At 54.1% G+C, this 21,675-nt stretch overlaps 5 protein-coding genes across 5 annotated transcripts; 1 reads left to right on the forward strand and 4 right to left on the reverse strand.

Annotated features, from left to right (window-relative positions):
* Positions 1–383: 383 nt before the first annotated feature.
* On the reverse strand, positions 384–2,699 carry UMAG_03065 (uncharacterized protein; the record flags this gene model as incomplete). Its single annotated transcript, XM_011391128.1, has 1 exon — positions 384–2,699. The coding sequence occupies one exon, from the start codon at positions 2,697–2,699 to the stop codon at positions 384–386; it is 2,316 nt and encodes a 771-aa protein (XP_011389430.1).
* Positions 2,700–4,940: 2,241 nt separating this feature from the next.
* Positions 4,941–10,004, reverse strand: UMAG_03066 (uncharacterized protein; the record flags this gene model as incomplete). Its single annotated transcript, XM_011391129.1, has 1 exon — positions 4,941–10,004. One exon carries the CDS (start codon positions 10,002–10,004, stop codon positions 4,941–4,943), a length of 5,064 nt encoding a protein of 1,687 aa, XP_011389431.1.
* A 2,795-nt stretch (positions 10,005–12,799) lies between these two features.
* UMAG_03067 (uncharacterized protein) lies at positions 12,800–14,710 on the forward strand (the record flags this gene model as incomplete). Its single annotated transcript, XM_011391130.1, has 1 exon — positions 12,800–14,710. One exon carries the CDS (start codon positions 12,800–12,802, stop codon positions 14,708–14,710), a length of 1,911 nt encoding a protein of 636 aa, XP_011389432.1.
* A 296-nt stretch (positions 14,711–15,006) lies between these two features.
* UMAG_03068 (uncharacterized protein) lies at positions 15,007–15,996 on the reverse strand (the record flags this gene model as incomplete). Its single annotated transcript, XM_011391131.1, has 1 exon — positions 15,007–15,996. The coding sequence occupies one exon, from the start codon at positions 15,994–15,996 to the stop codon at positions 15,007–15,009; it is 990 nt and encodes a 329-aa protein (XP_011389433.1).
* A 963-nt stretch (positions 15,997–16,959) lies between these two features.
* On the reverse strand, positions 16,960–19,197 carry UMAG_03069 (putative acetate--CoA ligase; the record flags this gene model as incomplete). Its single annotated transcript, XM_011391132.1, has 2 exons — positions 16,960–18,801; positions 19,045–19,197. The coding sequence occupies 2 exons, from the start codon at positions 19,195–19,197 to the stop codon at positions 16,960–16,962; spliced, it is 1,995 nt and encodes a 664-aa protein (XP_011389434.1).
* Between the last annotated feature and the right edge of the window lie 2,478 nt (positions 19,198–21,675).

Below are 21,675 nucleotides of genomic sequence, written 5' to 3' on the forward strand. Positions count from 1 at the left end.
GTGATCTATCAACTCTCGGATCATCATCAGGTACAGCACCCGCTTATTCCCCTTTGCCATTTTCCGGCTCATAGTTGCTGTTTGCTCTACCCTTTTCGCTCCTGTTGGGCACGAAGCACGGTATCTTGGGCGCGCGTCCTAAGAGCACGTCACAATGCGTGCATGAGAGTTAGGGCTCATCCTAACACTCGCCATCATCAGGAAGCAAGGCACACCATCAAGACGCGAACATCAAGCGAGAAGAAACGAAGGGACTGTGATTGCACTACAACAGACTTGAATCACACCAAAGAAAGGCGAACAACAGGGATCAAAGAGCAAGCAAGAGATGAGAAGGCGAAAGAGAAGGGATGGGGAGCAACTTCACGTTTTCAAATGAAGCGCTAGGCAAGACTCTTAACTGACTTGTCAGCGACTTTGACGATGGCGTGAAGCTTGGTTTGCAACTCGGGTGCTTGAATGTTGACCAACTTGTCCAGGGCCGATGCGACGAGAGCGACGAGCGGAATCACGTCCGACTTGACCGTCTTGGTGACGAGTTCGACGTCGATGACGGCTACGATTTTGACGAGCTTTGGGAGGAGCGCCGAGATGCTGACTGTGAGAGTGTCGATCGAGTCTGTTAGGAGCGCTTTGTCGCTGCTGCGTTCAAAGATCGGTGTGTAGTTGACACGCTGGATCGGTGTGACTCTCTCGTCGGCGGCAGCAATGGTACGCTTCAGTCCTGGAAGAACTTGAGCCAGATCGATCGACTCAACACTTGCATCGACCGTGGAAAGGATCCCAGACCGCTTGATGGAAATGAGACGGTTCAAATCCGACAGGCTGATGTGTCCATCAGGGTGACCGATCGCACCGTTGCCTACAGCACTGATGTCGGTGAGAAGACCGTTGGTGTTGGCCAGCTTGCCTGCATTCCCCTTTCCACCGAGGAGGTCACTGGCGGTATCGCGTTTGACCGTATCCAGCACACCACCAACCGTACCCGTGGCAAAGCCGGTGGTGGCATCGACAGTACCAATGGCACTTTCGACAATGGCGCGCTTGACCACGGCCTCAAGGACCTCGTCCACGGCTTTGGTATTGAGCACCGAAAGATCGGCGATGTCTCGCTTGAGCGATACGATTTGAGCGACGTCAAGGTTGTCGAGAACAGAGAGGTCAACGTTGTCCAGAAGATCGCGGCGCTGCTTAAGCAATTTGGCCGGAGTCACATTGATGCCGACCACAGCGGCTTCGACGCCCACGTCGTGGGGTAGGGCGCGTTTCTTGTTGACCACCTCGATGGACGCAACCTGTGAGTTGGGAAGAGCCGAGATGTGGGCAAGGGCGCGCTTGAGACTCAACACGCGCTGGAGACCAAGGCTAGTTGTAAGGCCCGACACGGTGGCGTCGACACCGTTGAGCACATCACGCTTGAGGATTTTGTTGAGGCCAAGATCCGAAGTCAGACCTGAAACGGTAACTTGGACACCATCCAGCAGCTCAGTGCGCTTGAGAATCTCGCTCAGCCCAAGACCCGAGGTAAGACCCGAGACAGTGCTGTCAACGCCAGACAGCAGCTCGGCACGCTTGCGAAGGACGCCACCAGTGATACTCACGACAACGCTGACGAGCGCTTCGACGTCGTCAACAGCCTTGATAGAGTCGACAAAGTCTGTAACGCCAAGAACGTTGATACCGCTAACAAGAGCAGGAACATCCACGACTGACTTGAGCGAGTTCAAGAGCTGTACCGAGCCGGGAATCTTCTTGACAGCCTCCAGAACGCACGGGATACCGGCAAAGTCAAGGATACCATCGATACTAGTATAGCCGTACTTTTTGGCGTAAGCGATGAGATTCGCGCTGCCTTCGATTTCACTGAGAGAATCGGGTCCGCCATGAGCAGCATCGACCAGAGCGTTGAGGTCCTTGATATCAGCGAGCGAGTCAACAAATTCGCCAGGATTCTCGAGTTGCTTGAGGTGGTCGAACAAGTACACTGAACCGGGCACTGCGAGAACCGCCGTGAGCACAGTTGCGATATCCACAACGTCGTGAATTGCCAGCAGAACGTTGAGTTCGGACAGCACCGACAACACATCGTGCTGCAGAACAGCGTCGACGTTGATGTGCGCCAGAAGCGATATCAGACTAGTAGCTCCAGGCAACTGCTTGCCGTCAATCGCCTTGACCACCGCGGCCAGGTCAATATCCAGCAAGCCGAGCAGAGCTCTCTGCTGAAGATCCTCCACGCTGACAGCTGCATCCTTGCCAGTCAAGTTATGAATGTCCTTCACAGCGTGCTTCAAGTCGGCCCTGATGCTGTGCAGAAGCTTGTGCGTCTTCTTGACGGCATGCTTGTGATCTTTGATCTTCAAGATCGAATTAGCCTCCTTACTCTGGCCTTCGAGCGAAGCGGACAAAGTATGGACGATCGAAGCCGCGTGCTTGAGTTCAACTTTGCCGACATCGGCATGGACAGCATCGAGAGCTGCACCGTGGGCCAAACCCCGACGTCGAGCCGAGACCACGGCGAGCTTATCGAGATGCGCAAGGTCAGAATTACCCACGTTGGCCTTGACAGTATCAGTCACACTGACGTCGGCTACCGCCGAACGAGTCAGAATCGGCTTCGCTGCCGATTCGTCAACAGAAGCAGCATTGGTTGCGGTGATCGCAGCAAGGATCAGCAAGAGCGAAGAAGAGAAACGCATCGCGAAATAGGAAAAATGAGGTGAGAGACGAGAGGCTTGGAACGACACCGAAAAAGATGTGAGGATATAGCGTTAACGTGTAGCAACGGATAGGAGATGGAACAAAGAGGAGCGTGAGGCAACCGACAACAGGGTAAGGGAATGGAAAGGGTGGAGTGAAGTGAGTGAAGTGAAGTGGAGTGAGTAGAGTGGAGTGGAGTGGAGTGAGTAGAGTGGAGTGGAGTGAGTAGAGTGGAGTGGAGTGAGTAGAGTGGAGTGGAGTGAGTAGAGTGGAGTGGAGTGAGTGGAGTGGAACAGATGGAGAGACGACGAAAGGAGGGCGATGTCGAACAAGACCGATATAAGTACTTCGTCGGCCTTGCTTGCGTATAGTCGGAAGATCGTGGACCTACTTCCCCTTTGGCATCTTTGTTCTACTCGCAGTCCAACAGCCTGGGACAGCAAGACGATGAGCGCGCTTCGGCCTGAAGTGCACCTTCGTTGCAAAGGCTGTGATAGCCAATTCGAACAGCCGCTTTCAAAAGCAAAGACAACAGAGAAATCTCGGGCCTGTGTTGGACCGAGGTGGTGCAAAGCTGCAACGGAAGTCACTAATGCAAGTCCTCCAGTGGAGATGTGACGAGATCAGAAGCAGCTGAAAAGCTCTGGTTTAGCTCTTGTTGCACTGTCACACCTCGGAAGGAAAGCGCTGTCTTCTGGTTGTGCTTTGTGCTAAGCGTTCGTGCTACAGCACAGAAGTGGTGAAAGCTGGATCGGCCTCCTCCCACCAAGCGCCTTTCAAGCATCGTTCCCTACGTGCCAACAAATGCGCGATTCAGCTGCGCATAAGCCGGATTTTCAGCGGCCAGTGCGCTCTAAGACATGCATGGCGACAACCTCGCAAATACTCGCACTCTTCTTGCTGAGAAGAACGCGCAGCTTGCACACACTCGAACGAGAGCCAGGGAGAAAATGTAACGCTCTAGCTCGCCTGTATGAACGCTCGGTGCTCAGAAACGCGACGAGATTCTTGAAGCGACATGTGCGTGCAGTAGGAGTTCATGCCTTGGGCTCATTTTGCTGACTAGACTTGTTTGTCATGCAGACAGAACGTTGGTTGAAACGACCCAAGATGTCATTATCGCATCCTGCCTCATAATCAGTCAATGGCTTCTCTACTGATAAAGTTTTTCTTCCTTGCACGGCCGCTTTTTACGAGACTGTTGCACTTGTGGTCGCAGAAACGATGTTGTTGACGTCGCTCCTGCCAACGGTCGCAGTCACGATTGAAAGACGCTTGCGCAAATTGACAGCTGTGCGCACTCTATCGCAGCTGCAACTGAAGCCATACCTCTCTTCTCCACAAAAAATTTAATCAGGCAGTCACGAGTGACGTGAAATGGAAAGTGAAGGCCTACGACATCGCGATGTCAACCGACTGTCACACGTTGCACCATCTCACGTCTCACCAACGTACTCTGCTTCTGCTATAGCCGAAAAGCCTCGGCTGCGTATCCGAGAGTTTTGACCTCCGAACCGCCACCCTTTTTTCGCGTAGCGGGCTGCAAAGCAGCGATCACAGCTGTCAAGCATCGCCTCGAGGCTCCAAACTTATGCGGAGCCATCATGGACGTCTTTCAGATTGCTTCTCTGCATACCAGCAGACGCTACAAGTAGGAAGCACGTCATGTTGTTCCGCTCCGCAAGTTGTCCTCCGAAACCCCTGAGTTGCGCTAGCCGACATTCAGAGAACCACACTGGACCTTCTTAGACCCTAAATACCTGAGGCCAAAGCACAAGGCCTGGATTCTGAACCAAGGAGCTGACCAAATAATTACGAATCACGAGTCACACACACTGACATGGATCCACACAAAGTTGACGGTGGATAAATACGTTTGCATTGCAGTGTATGAACGAGATGGGACAACTATGGTGATTGTAAAACTAGGTGAACATGATAAAAGCAAGGAAAGGAGACAGCCCAGGCGGGAGCGCTCGCCGAGCTGAAGGGCTCGCGGGCCATCGACCGTCTCGCGCATGCCAAATTTTGGACGAGGATATGTACAAAGAGGTGCTAGCGGCGGTAGTGCAACTTAGGCCCCGGTGTCTCTTTATGCACAGAAACCGAGAGCCTCGTGTTTGATAGCACATCGGTGCTTAACGCAAAGCGTCTGAGGAGGAATGTGCTGCAGCACAGAAATGCACATGGTTGTTGAAAAAAATGCTCAGGTGAGAGTAGGACCACATGGCCGAATAACCCTATGGATTCGGAGAAGTGTCGTTCGCGGTGCTTCCAAGACCAGCCTGCCATGCCATAATGTCTGGCATTGTATAACCCAGCTTTGACGGTCTCGAAATTCTGTTCGACGATACGAAGCTCGTGCCAGGTCTCGCTGAACCTTCCGTGATGAAAGATCGACCTGCTCGAGTAGACATAGGGCCACTAGGGCCTTTAAAGCCAGCATTAAAGCTGGGCCGGCTTGTCTGTGTCATTGAACTCTCCAGCTGCAGCACCTTTTCGCGAAGCAGCAACAGCTCTTCAATTTGGGCGTCGTAACGGCTCTTTTCTGGCTGGTATGACGTGAACCTGCTGCTGCGTGCACCAGATGACTGCACGTCACTTCGGGATCGTTGATGTTGCTGGTGTGCGAGCATGCGTCGCGTCATTCGATCATCTTGTTCGCATGATGGCGTTATCGCTGTGAGAGTGTGCGAAATATCCAAGCTGCTGTTTCGAGCGGCAAATCTGGCAGGTTCGAGCTGCATAGAGCCAGAGCGGTCGGTGGAATGCGCCTTCAAGGAAGGCAACACGGTCCGTGTTACCGTTGGTATGGGCGGCGAAAGGAGCCCGGCTGCGAAGCACTGATCATTCGAGCGTACCACAGGATTCTCGATCGACACTGGTGAGGCTGTATTGTCGTGAAAACTCATCGACTTGTATTTGTCCGTCTTTGGAGTTTCAGATGTACCCAGCACCGCGACTCGATCTGAATCCTGAGCGTGTCGTTCCTCTGATGGAGCCGTCAGATCGGTGTGCGAGAGGGCTGTGACGTACCGCTGGTGGCTGGGACGCTTTGGGTGTACATCATGCCCCCCACGGCTCAGATCCGGCGATACGTCAGGAGGCAATGAAGCGTTCGCTTTTTGAGTCTGATTTGATACGTTTGCATCCACGTTAAGTCGACTGCCGCGAAACTCGCGAAGGCTCGGGCTAAGCGCAGCATCTGCATTGATCGCGGCATTCTCGATGATGGAACGAGCGAGACGGATGGCAGCAAGCACCGTGTTTGAAGACTCGGAGCCGCGCCCACTCAGCTCGGGCAACCAAGAGCCCGGGGGTTCTGCCATACTGGTGTCGTTTCTCTGTCGTCGTCTTCGTGCTGCTTCTACTCGAAGATGAGACAAGCTTCGGCCGCTTGATGAAAGCTCATCCGACGAGTAGCGAGAATCGCTTCTGCTCGGATATGGAGCAGCGCGTCTTCTCCTGCGAGGCCCACTTGCTGCTCGCACCTCCTGATCGTCTAGACAAGTTTCGGAATCTAAGATATGAGATTCACGTAGGAATTCAATCATTGCTCCTTCCGGCTCGCCGAGGATGCGTTGGCGGGCGAGAATAGTCCTGAGACTCTCGCCTGGCGATTCGCGAGCACGAAGGGCAGCAAGGCTTGCCTGAACGCCCGTATCGGCATACGGTGCCCTCTCGGTGCTGTCTGGAAGTTCTATGTTGTCAGATGAGTGATTTCGCGGTAGCGTTCTGCTCCGCGATCGTGATTTCTCGAGTCGCGCAAGCTCGGCATCCTGATCATCGTTGACAGTTCCAGACTCTGCGTTGAGACGAGGATATCCAATGGTCTCAACCGGTGTTGCCGGAATGTCTTGATGTACTTGTTCTTCGCTGCTCCTCTTCTCAGGACAATTCGTGCCTCGAACCGCGCTAAGCGTCGAGCTGGGTGCCATGACAGTTGTGGACCATTGCTCCTCGGCAGAGTTCCAGCTGCAGCCCCGTCCCATTAGTGAATGCGTCGACCTTGCATTTTTGTTGTGAGTGCTTTCGTGGAATGCTGACGAAGATAGTGGTTGGCCTTCTTGGGCATCACTTTTGACGGCCAGAGATTGCGGGAGGGGAGACGAACGATTGAGCAAAGCCTGCGTCTGCTCAGCAGGTGCGTTTGTACTCCTGCTTTGGATTGACGGCAAAGGACGTGGACCCATCAAGGGAGATGTTCGTGAGCCTGTGCTAGACCGTGAAGGACGACGTGCACAGTGAGCGTGACCTCTGCCAACAGAGTTTTGATCAGGGCTGCTGTGCGTTGGCTGCGTTGGCTGTGTTGGCGATGTTGCAGCAGCAACCATACCCATGAGCATGAACGGAGGCTGCGTGCCCCGTGGCGGCAAGCCATCGATCTCTTGAGCTTTCGGGCGCTGAAGAATGTCATTGGCAAACGATTGTGTCGCAAAGCTTGCGTCTCGGTGACTGATCACAGGTTCAAGCGAAAAACCGCGACTCCGACCAGGCACGGCAGGCAATGGACGACTGGGCAGGATACTTCCGTCACTCGTCGACCTGTATGAGCGAGCAGAACGGAAGGATCGGCTAGGCTCGCTGTCATGCTGTCCGTGCACGTTCTCTACTGTGTCAAAACTGAGAACGTGACCTGAGGAGGAAAGAGGTGCCGGCATGTCAGGCAAAGCTCCGACACGGCGTAGCGGAAGAGGCGCGGTCTCTTGCTCCGTCATGCCAGAAAGAGGGGATGCAGCGGCAGCGCCAGCGGCCACGGAAGGCTTGATTGAGCCTGTGAGAAAAGCACCTGCAGGATAGAAGCTTTGGATGTTTGGATTTAGTTCGTCGACTGAAGCACGTGCAGAGGTATCAGAACCAGCTGTAGGTGCAGCCACTGATTCACGATCTGAGAGCAGGATCTCTCTTGTGCCCGCGTCCGAATCTTCTGACAAGCGTCGATACGTGGTTGGTTCAGGTGATAGGGTAAAGGGCCCTGCATGTCGCTTGGCTGCTGGGCTTCGAAGCGGTGACTTTGTCACAGCTGTGCTGCTGCTCGGTACCATGACTGCCGACACGGTGATCACACTCGTAGCTGCAGTGGAGGCTTGTGCTGCTGTCGACGATGTGGCCGTACTAGCTACCGTCTCAGGGATGGCCGATCCTGCCGCTGAGCTGTGTGATGGATGAGACTCGATCAAGGCCGGTGTTGGGTGGAGATAACGTGAGCTGGAGGCGTTGTTCACGTCAGTCGGATTCAACGTTAAGCTCGAGTCTTCCGAGCCGGATCTGTCTTGCCTGAATGTGGCTTGTGCCTGTTGATGAGCGCGACGCGGTCGACGGAGGGGTGGAAGCGGAGACGGATGAATAGGTGGTGCCAAAGAAGAGAAGGAAGACTGCCTCGAATTTTCCGTGCTGGGACCGCTGACATCACGTCGCAGAGGGGTCAAAGCCGTGTCGTTCGCCATGCCCACGACGTTGACTTGCGAACAAGGAAAGACACGTGACTCGACTCTTGCGACGTTGTTAGGCGGAACGTGTTCGATCTCAACACGTGGCTGGCGACCGGACTGGGTTCGGGAGAGGCCAAACCTCAACATGCGGGCGGTCGAAGGTCTTTGAGGCCAGTTCCAGAGCCCTCCTTGCTGTTTGGCCTTGCTCGCTTCAGTAAACGCAGTAGAGACTTCAGTGGAGTCTTGGCTGATTGCAGAGTTTTCATTCTCGAGCTTGTGCCGTATCGGTTCGGGCAGCGCATCTACCCATGCTGACTCTGAAGCGTGGTATTGTGCGATACTTGCAGCCGAACGACCGTGCTTTGTAGCCTGATGACCTGCTCCGAGCCCCTGGGAGCCTTTGCGCTTGAGAGAAACCGACCTCCACCAAGGCGAAGACAGGTACCGTGTGCTGAGATCGGCTCTGGTCTGGCTTAGACCGCTGCCTGACAAACGAGCGGCACTGTAGCGAGCACGCAGACTGGCGTTAGAGCTCGTCAAGCTTTTGGTTGACCTGACGCTGCGCTGATAGTTGACTGCCCTCGTACTGGACGGACGCGTTGAGCAAGTGTCGTTCGGTGAGAATACACCGTCTAACTGTCTTGCGTGATCAGGTGCTTGAGGAAGAGATGAGCGTCTTTCGCCGACTACGACCAAAGAGGCCTCAGAACCGGCTTGGGATAAGCCTCGGTTCTGTCTTTCGGATGGTGGCGAAGACTTGGGTGAATGCTGACTGACCATTGACGATTCTACGGGCTGCTTCATTGACTGCAGTTGCGAGAATGATGGTTGTCGAAATGACAAAGGCGCGCTTGCTCGTTTGATGGTTCTGTCAGGACTCGGCTTTTGAGAAGCACTTCTGAGGCGCGTCCGCACGCTTGCTGTGTTTGAAGCAGCTTCTGTTGGCTGTGCCTGGACAGTGATAGAGCTGGTCTCGGCGGGAGAAGCCTCCGGTGCGCTTCCTTTGACGCCAAGTAACTTGTCAATCAGAGCTCGAGGACGACCTGAGGAGCTTGAAATAGCATTCATGGGGCTACCGCGTGCCTTGAGATGATGATCTCGCCTGTTTCGTCCCCTCTCGCTCGTGCTACGCATCGAATGAGAGGAAGGTTCGTAACCGCCATGGCTGGCGCGCAGCATGTTCGAATGAGTGGAAGCAACAACGTTGTTGGCCTGCTCCCCGGAGCCATTCGAAGCATGTCGTGCTGTTGAATCAGAGAAATAAGCAACTCCGGCAGGCACAGTCAAGCTAGTTGTGTCTGGGTGATCAATGAGACCGATCCGGTGAGCGTAAGACAGCGTTGGATCGCTATCTGGGGATGGAGCAGGAGCAGAGAGCAACTCGGTGTTTGGCAAAAGGGAGGCAGCTGTGTCGCTCACGAGATGGTCTTTACGGACTTCGCTTTCTTCGGGAAGGGGTGGCTGTCGTGGGGAAGCACTGATTCGGTGTGCAGAGATGCGCCTGACTGTCTTGGAGTCATCTGTCTCTGTCCCAGAATCTGTAGGGTGCATTTTTGTGGTTGCTAATTCCTCCTCTCGTTTTGATGGAGAGTAATCAAGGTCATGTGATGGGGATGCAGTGATGAAAGATGGTGGTAACGATGGTCTAAGGGCATACTCTGAAGGTTCGGGTCGAGTGCGAATGGGACCGGCCGATCGCTGACGTTGCTGGTGAGGGATAAAGTGATGGTGAGGCAGCGAAATGGTGTCTGTGCTAGGACCAGCCTTTCGACGACGGGAAGCTTTGAGCCAGCCCGATGCTGCGATGGGATAAGGACGTGGTACATCGGGAAAAGGCGCATGACAAGGCGCCTTGGATTGATGTTGACCCATGCTGCGCGGAGTGGTGCACACCTATCACGAGGCGTAGAGTCTTGTGAGGGTGGATCGCTCAGTCTCGCATGTTGGACAGAGTCGCGGTGCGACGACTGCCAAAGATCCGAGATAGGACCAGATGAGGTTGGAAGCGGACTCGATAGCGTCAAGATGCGTCCGAGTTGGGATGGGATGAGAAGGAAAGAGCTAGGATGGAAGCAGGAAAGAGAGGAACTCCATCTGCCAGTGGATGGTTACGATTCAAAAAACTCTTGTAGCACCCAGAGCAGGGGGGACGGCAACAGAGCATGTGAAGCCCAAGAGAAGTTGTGAGATCCGAATCCAAGGGGATTCCATATCCGTGGCATGGTAGTGCTGCCGAGGCGGAAACGGGACGCAGAGGGACATGAAACTCTGCGTAGAGAGCAGTAAGCTGTATGAAGCACGATCGGATGACAAAAGAGGGAACGGTAACAGAGCTCAGCGTCGATCCGAGGATCCTCTGAATTTGCATTCGAAGAAAGAAGCATAGCAAACGAACAATCGTGAATTGTGAATAGTGAATGGCGGTGACTCGCAGGGTCTGATCGCCGTCCCACCTGAAATGGTTGCCTCATCCTCCGAAAGCGGATTACATGAAACACAAATGGAGGCGAGCTCGGGTAAGCAGAAAGTTAGGTTGGGGTTGAATGGCGGTGGATATAGAGCCATGCAATCTAGACTTGACCATGCCGAAGGTGCAGTGGTGAGTGGATTAGGGCTGACAAGGCAAACAGAGTTGGACAGACTTGGAAAGTGGCAAGCAAGCGCTTGTAAGCGATGAAGGCTGCCGACAATTTGTTTGTTCATGGTTGGTTCGCTTGGACGAGCGTATATTTGCAGCAAACTCGCAATCACGAAACATTGCCGAATGCGTCGACATGCGAATGCGCTACTGATGTCAGACCGCTGTTCCAGCAGTTACAAATGCAGATGCAGATGCAGCAGCAACCGCAGCAGCAGCAGGCAGATGACCAACATCTACCTTAACCTGACTGCAAGCGAGTTTTTAGCGCTGGGCGTTACTGCAACAGGCAGATCTGTGTTTTGTACGCTGCACAGATCGACATGTACGTGTCTCACTTGTGTTACCTGAGACATGGTGACATTCGTGATTAAGCTCAAGCTTCCAAGACGCATTTCATCTTAAGTTACCATGGAACATTCGTGCGTGCGCCTTGCCACCAAATCCCAAGAGGTACGCGTACGCACAGCTCAATCAATGATGACGGACGAACGGAGCCCGCTGACATGAATCAAGCCAGCAGGCCGATTCGGGCTCAGTGAAAAGCGAGTCGTGAGGAAAGGGGCAGAGGCACTTGCAGGAAAGGGGAGCACGCAAAATACTGTTTTGACGACTGATAACAAACACGCGACGCGATGGATCGCGGATCACACGGATGGATCGTGGATGATCACTGACAAGCTGGGCTTGAAAGCGCCAAGTGAACGAACGCCCAGCGAAGCGTCATGCGGTTGACATCTGGACGATGCATCATCCGTGATTCACGGAATTCACGATTGGACAAAGATAGAGGATCCTTGAACCAAAGCGTGAAGCGCTCAAGCCTCAGTCCTAATCGAGATTATCCCGATCAAGAGTCGACGCTATCCCCGATACTGGACTGAATTGTGAAGGCGAGTTAAATTAGGGTTGAATGGCACTTTTTGACATGTCGCTTTGGACAGGCACAAAGCACTCGTGACTCTGTGGCTACGGGTTGACTCACGACTCACTATTCTTCTCTATTCACGATACACTATTCACGATTCAGGGTCCAAGGAATTTGTGATTTGCGTGTTGGTTCGACGTTAGGATTTTGACGTGTTCAACTTGGCTTGGCTTGGCGTGGTGTGCGGTGTGCGGTGTGTGGTTTGGCTGCACGCTGCAAGCTTTGGACTCGATCCACTCAGAGTAGGCGCCCAAACCGCCAGACACAACCCCAAACACCCACCAACAATCGTGAATCAGGACCCATGAATATCCCTGTTCGATCGACAAGCAGCCTCTGCGATCGAGGCGATTGAGTTTTTGTGTGTGCTGTCATTCAATCCAAGAGCGAGCCAGGAGCGAGTCCGGGTTTGCTTGAACGATCAGGTTAACTAGCAGAATCGTGTGTTGATACCGAGCTTCAATTTTCAAGTCAGAGGCGTGCGGTGCTTGCCAAACGCGTGCCTTGCAGCTGTTCATCACGCTGTGTCTACTCTGTCACTCTATTCTACAAAACACTGTCTCAGCTGCCATTCACGATTGTGTAACTTTCAGGTGGCCTAGCATGTGTTGCCTTGTTGATGCTCATCAAGCTCCTTGGTTCCTTAGAATTCTGTGGCGCACATGTGGCCTCATCTGGACGGAAACCTCCGCAGACCTTCATCCGCAAAAGCTGCCCAAAAACTTCACCTGTCTGCGCAGTCTTTGTGGCAACCGGTGGGTTACATTGCGTCGGTGGCTGATGGGCGATCTTGTGGCTGCCCAACCGAGACGAATCAAGGCGCAGAAATGTCTTGTTGCCGCGAGCCTTGCTGTCTCTTACTCCCCTGCACTTTGTTGTCGAGTGGCCAAAGGGTCCGTGTCTCTATCCCAACTTTGTAACTTGCAATCACCTTGCATCCACTCAGTCCATACCTGCACTACTCCTCTCTTACCATACACGCACTTGATCAGCCCATCTGTATCTTTCCCTCCTGCCTTCATCACCTTCTGTCGTCGTTCCTTCCCGACGTCAGTTTGCCATACAGCCCTCGTCAAAGAGTCCTGACGATCGCTGGCCGGTATGACCTCCACCAGCATACGTACGAGCTCGATGCGTATCGCACAGCCTCAACAGCCGCCATCGCAGCACGACGAAAACGCCATGCCTTCGTCCTTCTGTTCGAGCCAGGTTGCTGCCACAGCTTCCACTTTCGGCTCGATGGGCCGAACACGCTCGCCCTCCAAGTTACCCACGCTCAGTGACATTGCTGCTCGATTGAACCGCGATAAAGAGTCCATCAACCCCAACAGCGGCTCACCAATCAAGCCACACAGGCTGGAACTCACCGGAAGGATTGCCAATTCACCCAAAATGCCACAGCTTTATGATCGCAAGGCTGCTGTCTTGTCAACTTCGCCGTCAAAGATGTCCTCGCCTGCAGACACCCAGCACAAGCACGAAAAGGCGACAGTGTGTTCGTCGCCTCCTAAAGTTCCATCTTCAGGCACAAGTTCTCCGAACAAGCGCATGCTTGCAAAGGGCCTACCCAGCCTCGAAGAGATCCGAGATCGAATGTCGAAAAAGGGTCTGGCTGCTGGGAGCGACCAGACGAGCCCTGAACTTGCATCAACTCCGTCGTCGCCCAGCAAGGTCCCCGCTGCCGAGGACAGGAGCGTACAATCTGAGTCCAAACCGTCTCCCGTTCAGGCTCTTGTAGCTCACCCGGTCAAGGTAGAGTCGAATCCAACGACTTCAGACGCGTCCAAGTCCGCTTCCAGGGTCGCGGCGAGGAGTCTCAGCATTGCCCCGACGGTCAAGCTCACCCATCCTCTCCCTCCATCTCCGGCCGCGAAGCCCGCTTGTCATCCACTTCAGCACGAATGGACGCTGTTCTTCGACTGCCGTACAGCCGGTGCACCTTCTACACCTACGTTCGCACCTAATTGCCGCCCACTGTCCCTGCCTCACACCCCCACGCAAGCCGCCTCCACATGGGAGGCCAACCTTCGCACCATCGGCACCTATCCTTCCGTCGAAACCTTCCTCTCGTGCTTCGCTCAATTGCGTCGTCCATCGCAGCTTGAGCGACACTCTACCTACCACTGCTTCAAAGATGGTATCAAGCCCATGTGGGAAGACACCCGCAACGCTCAAGGTGGTAAGTGGACGTTGACCTTCCGTCATCGTCACCCGGCGTTGGTCGATCGCAGCTGGCTGTGGCTGGTGTTGGGATTGATCGGAGAGGATATGGACGAGGCGGATGAGACGTGTGGTGCAGTTTGTAGCGCCAGGCCGAGGGGTGATCGCATTTCGCTCTGGGTGAGAGATCGAAGTGATGTCGAAAAGGTCAACCGCATCGGAAGAAAAATGATCTCGCTGCTCGGAGTGGAGAACGAACCAGGGATCTCGTTGGAGTTCAGCGCGCATTCGGAACGATCAGATGAGCTCAAGTGCGAGCGACTCTACAGCTTGCACAACCCAATGCAGATGGCGAGGACTCCGACGATGAGCACCTTTGGCGATAGTGCCAAGCTAGCATCCAGCGCTGTTGACAGCCCGCCTTCTCCCCGGGCAAAGACTCGCACATCCACCAGTCCAACTCCCAACAACTCCTCGTCATCGGAACCGTACGCTAGGTTGACCGGTCAAACTCCTCAGAATACCGTCGGTGGCGGGATGTTTCGCAGTCGTTCACCCGCTATGCCCTCTTGCTCCACGGCGGGTCTACCAACACCTCCGCCAACCGGCGCAATCGGCGCACTCGGACACTCACTTGGACTTGGACTCGGACTAGGTTTAGGCGGCAACAATACTCCGGCAGCCAACACAAACGACGCAAAGGCGGGCATGTCGCCCCTATCTCAGCAATCTAGCGAGACTAGCGCTTTCAGTTGGAGAACGAACACCGCAAATCGTACTCTGAGTCCTCAACGCAAGAAAGGGACGACGGATGGAATGAGGTCGAGAAGCACTTCGCCTTTCAAAGCATAAACCTTAGCCGAGCGGTGACGTGTCCCCGCTCGCACTCTTGTCTCCTCTGTGGCTCGCATACACGATAGTTGCGGCTCGTGAACGCACGCCTTCCTTCACATTGTAAAATGTCTAGCTTGCTTTGGCACCTTCGATTCACGATTTCTGCTACGCATCTACATCACATAGTCTCGTATCTGTGGCTCGAACAATCACGAATTTCTCTTGTCTGTTTCGCTCTTTTGCCTAGCTGGTACTCGCATTGACCCTCATTCTCGCTCGCTCGTTGCATGTCATTCAACAACATTTCTCTCATTTCACATTTTGACAACTAGCTTGCCCGTTGTCTTCCTGCTTTTGATGTCCGCAAATGCTCTCCTCATATCCTCGGTGGTGAAGGGATACTCTTCGTGAACGTTGATCTTGACGTTTCCCTGCTGGATAAGGTCGAAGAGCTCTTGTGAATACCGTTCTCTCTCTTCCCTGGTGGTGACGTAGTTGAACAGCGTTGGGCGGACCACTTTGAGGTTCTTGGAGGCGAGTTTGAGCGGGGCGAACGCGGGGACCGGACCGGAAGCGTTACCGAACGTGACGATGGTTGCTTTTCGCGCGGCGATTTCAAAGTTGCTTTCCCACGTGTCGGCTCCTACGCCGTCGAGGATGGCGTCGACGCCGTGGTCTTGGGTGATGTGTTTGATCGCGGCGATGTACTGCGCTGGGTCTTGCTTGTTGTAGCGCAGAGCGTGGATGGCGCCGTGCTGTTTTGCGAGCTGACATTTTTCTTCAGTTGAGGTAACAGCGATCACGTTGGCTCCAAACGCTTTGCCCATCTGACAGAGCAGCAGGCCGACGCCGCCAGCTGCAGCGGTGACGAGTATCCAATCGCCCTGTTTGACCGGATGCGCTTCCTTGAGCAACGTCAGAGCGGTAAGTCCCTGCAAATACGCAGCTGCCGCCGTCTTGGTCGAGATCGATTCGGGAAGCTTGATCACGCGCTCAGCGTTCAACAGCTGCTTTTCAGTGTACGACCCTCCACCGTACTGTACAACCCTGTCTCCCACAGCTACGCTCGTCACATCTGCATCAACCGCTTCCACCACTCCCGCCGATTCTTGGCCGATCACAATCGGACATTTCAACGGATACAGCCCACCGAAATGGTAGGTGTCGATCATGTTGACTCCAGCGTATTCGTTGCGCACGATTACTTGGCCCGAGCCGGACAGCGTGGGCGCAGGTATGCAACGCACCTGCACGACCTCTGGTCCACCCTGCGATTGGATCTGTAGCGCTTGGATCGTAGACATGGTGCGTTGTGGAACAAACGATCGACGTGCCGTGGCGAGTGAAATGTGACGTGCGATCGATGCGAGTCGGCAATGCAACATACCAACTTGTGTCGGAAGCCAAGAGGATCGAAGTTGTTCAGATAATCCTGAGTCGATGCCAGTCGAAACGAGTATCGAGTATATATCACGTATACCGCCCGTGTGCCGTCCTAACGAGAATGGGCGACTCCACAAAATCCGACGACTCGCGTCAAGTGACAAGTGACTCGGGACTCGTGACTGTTGTACTGCACACGTAAACGCTTTAAGCGCCCAACCTTGTCTCGTCCACGCCGACACAACAGCTCTCATGTCTCCAACCTCGTGCCTTGCTCTTGCGCTATACTCCGCGGACCTTGTGTAGCGTGATCCATCATCAGTCTCGAAAGAAACAGTCCGCATGAATATCCAGCTTAAGTCCATGCTTACTTTCTCTACTCCGCTTCCCGCTGCCATAAGCCGTCGACCCCAGGCCAACACAGCAAAGCGAGAATCACAAATCACGAATCACGAATCGTGAATGGCCAGATGTTGCAAATGAAGCAGCAGCTGCAGCAGCAGCATAAAAGATTATGTCCGGTCCCAAAGCACGCAATGTGCCAGAAACCCCTCGTTGGTTCGTGCACCCCGCCCGCGCTTATTCACCGAGTCTTTTCCTTTTTCTTTGTCATTCGTGATTCATTGGTGATTTCTGATTCTCTCCCTCGACGCTGCCAGCCGCAGCACACCCGGGATGACACGTTCTCACCATCAAAGGCACATACAGTACAATCCCGTTGCACGCACACACACAAACGATCCACCTAGGAATGAGAAAAGAGCATAAAGCATATTACCATGCGCTTTCGCATGGATAAGCGAGGGCAAACAATCACATGTGAATATCACCAACAATCAAGACAAATACGTCGTTACGTTTGATTTCCTCCGAACCGCGATTTCTCACTTTTTGTCAAAAGCGTTGGTCTTCTCCTTGATGTGTTCGATGACCGAAGGATCAGCCAGACTGCTCAAGTCACCGAGGTTGTCCGTGTCGTGCGAGGCGCACTTGCGCAGCAGACGACGCATGATCTTGCCCGAACGCGTCTTGGGCAGATCGGAAACAATAATGATCTTCTTGGGAGCGGCAAAGGGACCGATGTTCCTTCGTACCTGGATGACGAGTTCCTTGGTGAGAGCGTCTTCCGAGTCGTAAGAGAATTCGGGCTTAAGCGTGACGTAGGCAGCGATGGTCTGACCGGTGACTTCGTCTGGGATACCCACAACCGCCGTCTCGGCGACACCAGGGTGCTGGATGAGCGCCGACTCAATCTCGGCCGTCGACAGACGGTGACCAGAGACGTTGATGACGTCATCGACACGACCCTTGATCCAGATGTACCCGTCCTTGTCACGAGCAGCGCCATCACCGGTAAAGAAGTAGCCCTTGTAGGCACGCATGTATGTATCCAGGAATCGCTGGTGATCGTTATACACTGTTCGAGCAACCGAAGGCCAGGGCTGAGCGATGGCAAGCACACCTTCAACATTATTGCCCTCGAGCACGTTACCCGAAGTAGGGTCGAGCAGCACAGGCTTGATGCCCCAGAAGGGCAATGTAGCCGATCCAGGCTTGGTCTTGGTCGCACCGGGCAAGGGCGTGATCATGATCGAACCAGACTCGGTCATCCAGTAGGTATCGACAATAGCACACTGCTGACGGCCGACATTGTCGTTGTACCAGTGCCACGCTTCCGGGTTGATAGGTTCACCGACTGAGCCAATGACACGGAGCGAAGAGAGGTCGTGCTTCTTGACGTGCTCGTCTCCCAGTCGTCGCAGTAGACGGATCGAGGTGGGTGCCGTGTAGAACTGGGTGAGCTTGTGCGTGTCAACAATCTCCCAATAACGCGAGGGCGAAGGGTAGACCGGCGTCGACTCGAAAATGAGCGTCGTAACACCGTTCATGAGCGGACCGTAGACGATGTACGAGTGGCCCGTGATCCAGCCGACATCGGCCATGCAGGCGAAGCGATCACCCTTGTCCGGGTGCACATCGAACACGTGTCGGAGTGTCAGCGCGGTACCCAGCAGGTATCCCGCGGTAGCGTGCACAACACCCTTGGGCTTACCCGTTGAGCCCGAAGTGTAGAGGATAAACAGCGGGTCCTCCGAGCTGACCGATTCGGGAGGGCAAAAGGCACGCTCACGCGAGCACGCCTCGTGCCACCAAATGTCGCGCTTGTCGTCAATGTTGATTTGACCTCCCGTGCGCTTGACTACAACAACGTGTTCAACGCCGGGGCACTCTTTCAGCGCAGCATCTACGATGCTCTTTGTGGCGATGGTACGACCACCACGCTTGCCCTCGTCGGTTGTGATGACGACGCGAGCGCCACAATCGTTGGTACGATCGCGCAGCGAGTCGGCAGAGAAACCGGCAAAGACAACCGAGTGGATGGCACCGATACGAGCACAGGCGAGGAGCGCAACAGCGGCTTCGGGAATCATGGGGAGGTAGACAATGACTGTGTCACCCTTCTTAACGCCAAGCGACTTGAGCATGTTGGCAGCCTGCGAGACCTGGATGAGGAGCTGCGAGTAGGTGATCTCCTGGTGCTGACCAGGCTCGTCGGCTTCGTAGATGATGGCGACACGATCAGGGTACTTGTGAGCCCATCGGTCAACGCAGTTGTAGGCTGCATTGAGACGGCCCTCGTTGAACCAGGCGACGTCGCCGTTCTCGAAGCCACCGGATCGTACTGTCTTGAAGGGTACATCCCAGTCAATTATCTCCTTGGCGACCTATGTAGAAAAGAAGCGAACCAAACAAAGCGGTCAAGCCGTCAGTAACGACGCTTCCAGCTGATTCTGGACTGCCATTCGGCAGCAGCACGCCCAACGAGGCAGACACAGGATAACGGCATGCCCGAGCAGATTCGGAACAGCCGCTTCTTCTTTGTGCGGCAGGGACAAGTGCCACCCTAGCGCAGCCTCGGCTCAACGACCAAGGACACTGCTGGCTGCAACAATGCCGTTTCCACTCACCTTGCCGAAGAATTCGTCGGTGTTGTTGATCGAGTCGGGATACTCGGCCTTGTACTTGGCGGCATCGACGTGAGGAACGGGACGGCCGTCCTTTCCCAACAGACGGGAAGGGACGTCGTAGGTTGGAACCTCGGGAACGTCGGCTTCGACCATAATGTGATGTCTAGCTGTGATGAGAGCAGAGAACGAGAAGAAAAGAGTCCTTCCTAGCTGTCTACCGAGTGATGGCAAGGAAAAGACGGACACACTTGGGCCGCGGTGGTGAGGCTGGATGCAAGGTGTGACAAGTTCTGGAGGAAAGAGAGCGAGGGAGAAAACGGATTGGCAGTCAATGGAGACAGTGACGGTCTATATACGAATGGGTACCCGTCTAGTGGCGGCGAAGAGCAAAAATGGTCACGAGTGGTGCGAGGAGAGCGGGAGTTCCAAATGCCTTGTTGGCTCCACATCTGAGAATGAAGGCACGGACGCGGCAGTTACGCACTGCACATCAGTGACGAGGCGGCACCGATGCGAGATGCCAAGCTAAGCCATTCGAGCAGCCTGTCAGCCACAGTCACACTCACGACTGACTCACAAAGTGACCGTCGGCGTTGAGTGGAAATGGAGTTAACTTACGTTAAAATGCCAAAGCAGGCACGAGGTATACCCGTCTCGGCCCATCGGTCAAGTTTTCCGACAGAAATTGACTCCATCTTTCCTTTTTTTCCTTTGACTTCCTAGCTCGCCTTGTCTGTATTGTTCCGTGTGCGCATATCACCAGCTTCGGTGCGTCCATTCTACAACCTGCCATGCTGCGTGGCAACTGCGACTGCCGACGGTTTCGAGCCTGGACATCTACGACGCGACTCACGTCCACTTTATTAGTAAGATTATGCAGTAGGATCGTCTCCACTCTCATCTGGCTTTGTTTTAGGGCCTTTTTTTTTCTCTGTCTATAATATTAAAAGCAGGTTTTGTGAGGCTATGAATAGAGCTTGGCTTTGGTGAGTGACATGGCATGGCATTCACGATTCACGATTGGACAGCGGCGTTGGCCTGTGCGGGGAAAATCTTAGACTTCAAACCAACGATCCTGCCATCTGGGCCCTCCTCTCTCTAGAAGTTGCGCGTGCAATCACGATTGCAGACGCGCGACCTCTCGTTCTGGCTGGCCATCTTCCCCCCTTGTCACCGTCGCTGTTATACCAGATAGATCAAAAAGTCTTGTCTTTTGGTGCAGCCCTGTTCTGCTGTGGATGTGACATGTACTGAGATTGATTTCCCCGGGCAAGCCCTCCTCCCAAACGGTGCCGAGGCGAGCCCAGCAGCGAACCCCCCTCGTTTCTTATCTTTGTTTTCTGCCTTACCCCACAGAACACACCTAGATCCTGAAGCTCCGCCCCGGAAGTGCTACGCTTGCGAATGCATTGAGTTGACTCTGGCGTAGCCTCGACCCATGACGCTACGTTCACCAATCGCACTCTCGCTGTGCATCCGACTTCGTCCGGCCGTTCTCATCTTGTTGTGATCAAACTCAACCGCAACCCAGTCTGATCCACCTCGGTTCTATGTGCTGCGAATGTGCGGCCGACGCCCATTTCCTCGAAGACTAGCACCATTTCGCGGAACACAGTTGTGGACAAGGATCCAAAATGAAACAACCCACAGACGTGCGCATAATTCAGCTCTGAACTCACACGATCATGTGTTTGGGGGTTGTGCTCGGCTGATTTTCGAGGCGAGCTGGAAAGTCTCGGCGCACGTCACAGCTGATTTTTGAAGGAGCCAGCCTTCTCGGTCAATTCACTATTCATTACCCTCCTTTGCACCTGTGTTCTCTGTAGGAAACCGTTAGCTCCGCTTCCCACAGTGTGTATGCCGCTATCTGGATGCCACGGCTCTTCCTCTGTCAATGGCATCAAGCGCCTGTCATTCGGTCAGGATGGCCATACGACAAAGCCTTGTTAAACGCAGCTTTGTCAAACTACCTGCACGTCTCTCTCTGCTTTCCACGCTGTCAGTCCTTTTATTTGTTTTTGGCGGAAGATGTGAAAATCTCCAAATGTGGAGTGACGCACAGGCCCCTCGCGCGTCTCTCTCTGCCATTTGGCGTTCTCTTCACGCTTGGTTGGGCTCTTGACAACGAAGCATTCAGGATTCACGATTTTGCTCGAGGTGGGCAAGACATGGTGATTCATGATTCACATTTGGACTCCTTTCTGGCACAAGATAGGTGGACATGAGTCATGCCAGCAGGCTCTGTTTGCTGCGTGTGGTTGATGATGTCCGCCAACATTCGGCAGTTCCGAAGTCTGACCTTGTCACTTTCCTCGCCGAAAATCGTGCATGCATCCAACGATTCTTGCGTGCTTTATTGTCCGGTGCGCATCATTTTTGGTGCTAGAGATCCGCCATGTCCCTCTACGTTGGTTTAGGCGGGCCCAAACCACAGAGCATGATCTGCAGTCAGTGTTTGACCATTTTCGACCTATGCCGCCAAACCCGGGTGACTAGAGGATCATCTTTGCCGCAGTCTGTTTTCGACCTGGCATCAGACACGTGTGAATCTGAATCAGGTTGCAGAAGCTACCACAACTTCACAGCTTGAGTCTTGTTCTCTACTTGCTAAGAATGTGCCACCTAGAAAGG

Source organism: Mycosarcoma maydis, chromosome 7, assembly GCF_000328475.2.
Source record: "Mycosarcoma maydis chromosome 7, whole genome shotgun sequence".
Classification (NCBI taxonomy): Eukaryota; Fungi; Basidiomycota; class Ustilaginomycetes; order Ustilaginales; genus Mycosarcoma; species Mycosarcoma maydis.